The sequence below is a fragment of the Caenorhabditis briggsae genome (assembly GCF_000004555.2).
Source record: "Caenorhabditis briggsae complete genome, chrIV, whole genome shotgun sequence".
NCBI lineage: Eukaryota > Metazoa > Nematoda > Chromadorea > Rhabditida > Rhabditidae > Caenorhabditis > Caenorhabditis briggsae.
In genome coordinates, this window is record NC_013487.2 from 10,474,843 (window position 1) to 10,480,128 (window position 5,286).

General features: G+C 35.7%; 1 protein-coding gene across 1 annotated transcript; it reads left to right on the plus strand.

The window, feature by feature from the left end:
• Positions 1-1,529: 1,529 nt before the first annotated feature.
• On the plus strand, positions 1,530-4,431 carry CBG01787 (the record flags this gene model as incomplete). The annotated part of the gene is made up of 8 exons (XM_045235819.1): positions 1,530-1,655; positions 1,697-1,789; positions 1,998-2,123; positions 2,170-2,272; positions 2,508-2,926; positions 2,994-3,233; positions 4,032-4,181; positions 4,228-4,431. 8 exons carry the CDS (start codon positions 1,530-1,532, stop codon positions 4,429-4,431), a joined length of 1,461 nt encoding a protein of 486 aa, XP_045091880.1.
• Between the last annotated feature and the right edge of the window lie 855 nt (positions 4,432-5,286).

The following is a 5,286-nucleotide window of genomic DNA, read 5'->3' on the forward strand; positions in this document are numbered from 1 at the left end:
TTTAATGATTGGACAAGTTTGAGCAAAGTTATGAACAAAACTATAGAGAAAACTATAGAAGTTTCTTTCGATTTTGGTGAAATTTTTGATCAAATTTTTCTCAAAGCAGAGGGAGCTAGATTAATCAAAGTAACATCCATGAGCATTGACAGGTATCTGGTAACGCTTCAACTATTTCTTGATTCCATTGGCCTAGAACGAGGATGGCTGCGATCGGAATAGTGGATCAACTCCTTTTTGGTGTCATCTTTTCAATTAAAGTCGTTTCCATCAAGATGGCGTTTAAAAGCCCCAAAAAGCCATTTATCCGAAAGGTCAAGGTCTGGAGAATACGCCGGGTGCAAAAAAATAGTTCAGTCAAACGACATGAATTTTTGGCTGGTCTTTCTAGTCACTAGCGATCTCTCACTGTTGTAAGTAAACCTTAGTATTTTCTCCTTGTTTCGATTTGACCACCAGATTTAATTTTTTAATTTTTTTTTCTAAAAAGGAATGATACAAAGCGGCAATTATAGTGGTATCTTCATTTAAAAGTTCCCAGTCTCCATTTCTTTGAAAAACCATTAAATACATAACAACCCCCTTTTCACATGAAATTTAGGTTTCGAGACGTCCAGAGCGAGCTCTTCTTTGTCAATCAACTGACCCTTTTGCATATTGATAGAGTAATTTATCCACTTATCATCTACGGTAATGAGATCAGCCAGCCAACTGACCGTGCCAAGAAACTATAGGAGAAACATAGTAATGTAACTGAAACGGATTCCAGAAACACTAACTGCTAAAAGACACTATTGAAAACAAAGAGGCGCAGAGAGAGAGTGAGAGACACAGACAAACGCTATGCACTCACAGAACCTCTACTTATGTGAACTCAAAGACATCTGTGTAACCTGAAGACTAGAAGACAACAAAACACGGATTTCCTATAAAACACTATTTATTGAATCTACTCAATGAACCACTACAAAACCTTTGTAACCAGTTAGCAACACTTTAACGGGTTTTGTAACAAGATTTGTAACCGATATTAACAAAATTAAAAAGTACAATTTATTTGAAAAATTGTGGTGAAAAACATATTCAATGTAGGGGTGAATTCTTTCTTCCTTCTTCCCTTTTCCTGATTTTCGAAATTTCTATACCGTGAATTTCTTGTGAAATGTTAGTTTCTGCTGAAATTGTCAGGCGTTATATCTCATTGACCGGTTATCGATGCATCGTATGAATTCGAGTCATTCACTTATAATATCTTCGATAAAATAAACTTATATCACACCAAAATACACTCAACCGAGTGTCCGGACCCAAAAGACCAGATGCTCCAATCATATGATCCTTCTTTACAACTCCCCGCCCACGAACTTCTTTGTTTTATCCTTTTTTGTCCCTGAACTCAAATAAAGTATCACTTTCAAGTTACACATCCAAAATCTGAAACTTTTACATAAAAGCAAAGCAAATAAAAATTAAACAAAGCAACTCATCAAATAGGTATCCGATGTCCTCAATAATTCATTTCAATTGGAATGTCTTCTCGAAGACAACTTCGTGTTGTTCTCGCTCGAAATCCTCCTGATGCATTTGCCAATTGCCCTATATTTCCAACTCTAGATGTGATTGTGCAATGTCCATTTCCAGGATGGACTATCGAGGTATTTCCAAAAATCATTTTGCAAATTTTCATAGTTTTCAGGTTTTGAAAATGATAGGTGATTCATTGAAATGGGATATTATACCGGTTGTAACACCAACAATTGTCGGAGGTCTCGATTGGGGAACACTTAAAGTAAGGTCTTTTGAAGTAGCAGAGATGTCCGGAATTATTTTTCTATTTATTTTTACATTATTAATAGCAGAGGTTTAAAAATCCTCGCTTTCTCTCGGAATCCGGAATACGAACACCGGACAAAAATATATTCCGCAAAATCCAGAATTTGGACATCTCTGTAAAGTACAAAACTATTCGAATTCTTACAAAAAAATTATGAATTTAGGAAAACAGTACGTGGAGTGGAGTCCTTGGATATCTTCAAAACGGAACTGCCGATGCAGCTGCTCTCATGTATCAGAAAACGGATATGCGAAATGAGTTCTTCGAGTTTTCATATCCTGTGACTAACGTATTAAAATTTTACTCAACGGAAAAGAAATTAAAGTTGAATTTAGGTTCAACCAGTATTCGTTGTTCGCAAGAAAACTGAAAATCTTGGATCTGTTCTGTGGAACGCGTTCAAACCATTCTCTATGGAAGTTTGGCTGTGCTTGCTTGGTTAGAAGTTTTCAGAATCCCTCAAGTTCAACCAAGTTTTAAGCTCAATTATCTCTATTCCTGTGAAAGATATAAACATTTTGTCAACTGATAAATTATTTATCGTAATATCACCAATATTTTATCAATTAACAGATTTTGACATCTTTCACAGGAATTGAGATAATTGTGCTCAAAGTTGGATGAGCTTCCTTTAGACGAAATATGGTACTTTTTCATTTTCAAACATTTTCAGCAAGTCTGATTCTCAATCTTTTCGTCATGATTGCTATTAGCCGAGTGGAATTCAAACTATTGTTCCGAGAAAGATTTCGACCATTTGAGATGCTATGGCACGTGGTACAACTTCAATTGGATGAGAAGAGTGACGATATGTTGTTTTACACATTGGGTGGAAATATAGTCCTATTTGTGTTTGCACTTTTACAATCTGGCATTTTAATAGAAGTGTACAAAGGTATGCTGCTAACTGCACTTATCACATCAAATGGAGACAATCCATTTGCGAATGCCGATGAAATGATCAAATTGATTGGTGAAAAGAAATATCATTTGACTACAAACTACATGGGAAATTGGTACTTCGATGATTTACAACATTCGGATCAGGCTCACTTCGTAAAACTTCGAGCAGCAACATCGTCCAATCCAGTGGTCAGTGAATTTTTAATATTATTTGATTCTGTTCTGAAATTCAAACATTCCAGTTTCCGGCTGCTAGTGTATCTGCTGCGTTGGATTTAGGGATACTGGAAAATACATTTATCCAATTCAACAAGATTCGTTGGCGATGCAAATGAGCAAGGAACGATGTAATTATGTGTACGTTAGTGATGGAATGCCTCAAGTTTCATCGTTTTTCGTTTTTACGAAAAACTTTTCTGGAATCGAAGAGTTCAATCGACAGATTATCATGAATCAAGCATTTATACAAAGGACATTCAATAAATATTTCAATCAGGTATGTTAGGGATCTTCTAATCCATTATACCGTAATTTTTCTAATAGAAGCCCACCCTATCGGGATGTTCGGAATGACCTTTTCGGAATTTTTCGGAACGTCGGAAATTCCGATTTTAAAAATTTCGGAATTTCGGGATTTCGGAATTTTCCGATTTTGAAATTTTCGGAATTTCGGAATCTCGGAATTTTCCGATTTTTAAAAATCCAAATTTTAAAGTTGAAATTATATTTTTCCATCACAGAAATTAGGAGAAAATTGAAAAAAAGATTCTGAATTCTGAAAGGTCAGTGAAAACATTGGAAGCAATTCAAAAAAAATTGGAAGCAATTCTGCCCGCAAGCAGTTTTCCCGCAACATGCCGTAGTTCAAAAATGTCTAATTCCGAGAAAAAAGCTTCGGAAAAATTCCCGGCCGGAATTTGATTCCAAAAAAATCGTTCGGAAATATTCCGACCGGAATTTCATTCTGAATTTTTTCTTCGGAATATCATTCCGAAAATGGTCGGAGTTTTCGGAATTCCGAATTCCATTCCGAACATCCCTGCCACCCTATACGTGCACTCTGAGCTCAATTATCTCGATTCCTGTAAAAGATATCAAAACTCTGTCAACTGATAAATTATTTATCATAATATCGCCAATATTTTATCAGCTGATAAAATTTCAATGTCTCTCACCGGAATCGAGATAATGGAGCTCAAGTTGATGGTTTGGGTGGGTTAGAGGGAGTACGGTATCTGGAACTGAGCTTAATAAACAAAAAATGAAATAACGAAATTGAAAAAACTGAATGTAGGGATTCAAACTTGGTTTCATTCCAAAATGTGAAGTAACAGAAGAGGCACAATCGGATGCAACGAAACCTTTGGACATTGAATCCATCATTGGAGTTTTTACAATCGGTGCCTTTGGAATATCTGCATCTTTGATTGCATTTGTAGTTGAAGTATGTCATTGCCTTATGCTAAAGTTGGAAAAGTTCAACATTTCAGATTTACCATTACTGGCACATGAGGATTGTGGCTCGTCGTGCCCGAATGCGTGATCCATGGAATGTTCGTAATCTGGCTCGTATCGCCCAAATTCATTTCACAACTTCTCAACAATATTCTGATATCGATGTGATGCGACTCGTTGACGCTCTGAACGCCTCGTCGAGTTCTCAATCATCCTCTGATGAATCTTCTTCGATTTGACCAACTAAGCTTTACTTTTCTCTCTTTTTTCATGACTCATTTATTTGTATTCGTCACTTTTGTGTTTATTTGATTCTCTTCCCATTCCCTCCTTTATAATCTCTTGTCATTTTATCAATTCTCCACCTATTTCAGCACTTTCCTTTTTGCTTTATTGTCTACATTTTTGAGTCAAAATCGAATTAAAACTAAATTTTTTATTGTTTTTACTATTAGTGTGCCGAATTGTTCTTCTTATCTTCCTAAACATTTTGAGCTAAACTGAAAATTTGGAGAATTAGGTTTCCACTTTGAAAGACTAGCTTGTAGCTGTAAATGTAGTTTAACTTATGTGCCTGGAAAAACAGTTTTATTAGTTTCTCGAAAACATTTTTTTTCAATTTTTGCTCTTGTCCTTAATTTTGCACTAAAAAAGAAAGGTAACTGTAAGCAAGCAGATTTTAAAATCTGAAATATACAAAATTGAAGAAAAATGAAAAATTAATGAACAACACAGCTCTGCTGGTACAGTATGAAAAAATCTTTCTCTAGCTATTGTCAAAATCCTTTCAAATTTTTGGCAATTTTTTTTTGTTTTTGCCATCCATCAGAATTAGGGTTGGCTTGGGGGCATNGTTTAACTGAATTTCCTCTTTATCCTCTCCTCTGTTTTTTTTGTCTGACTGACAAGTCCATTACTGCTCTATCAGTGCGGGGTAACTGCATATTTTCTTGCCCTAAAAATCATGCGCTTTCTAATTTCAGCTGATTTCATTATCACACTCCGTCTGAAAGGTTTATCATGACAGTTGATTTCTACTCAATCTGGCCACGGGCCAAAAACGGGCCACCTTTGGGCCCTGCCATATTTTCTTT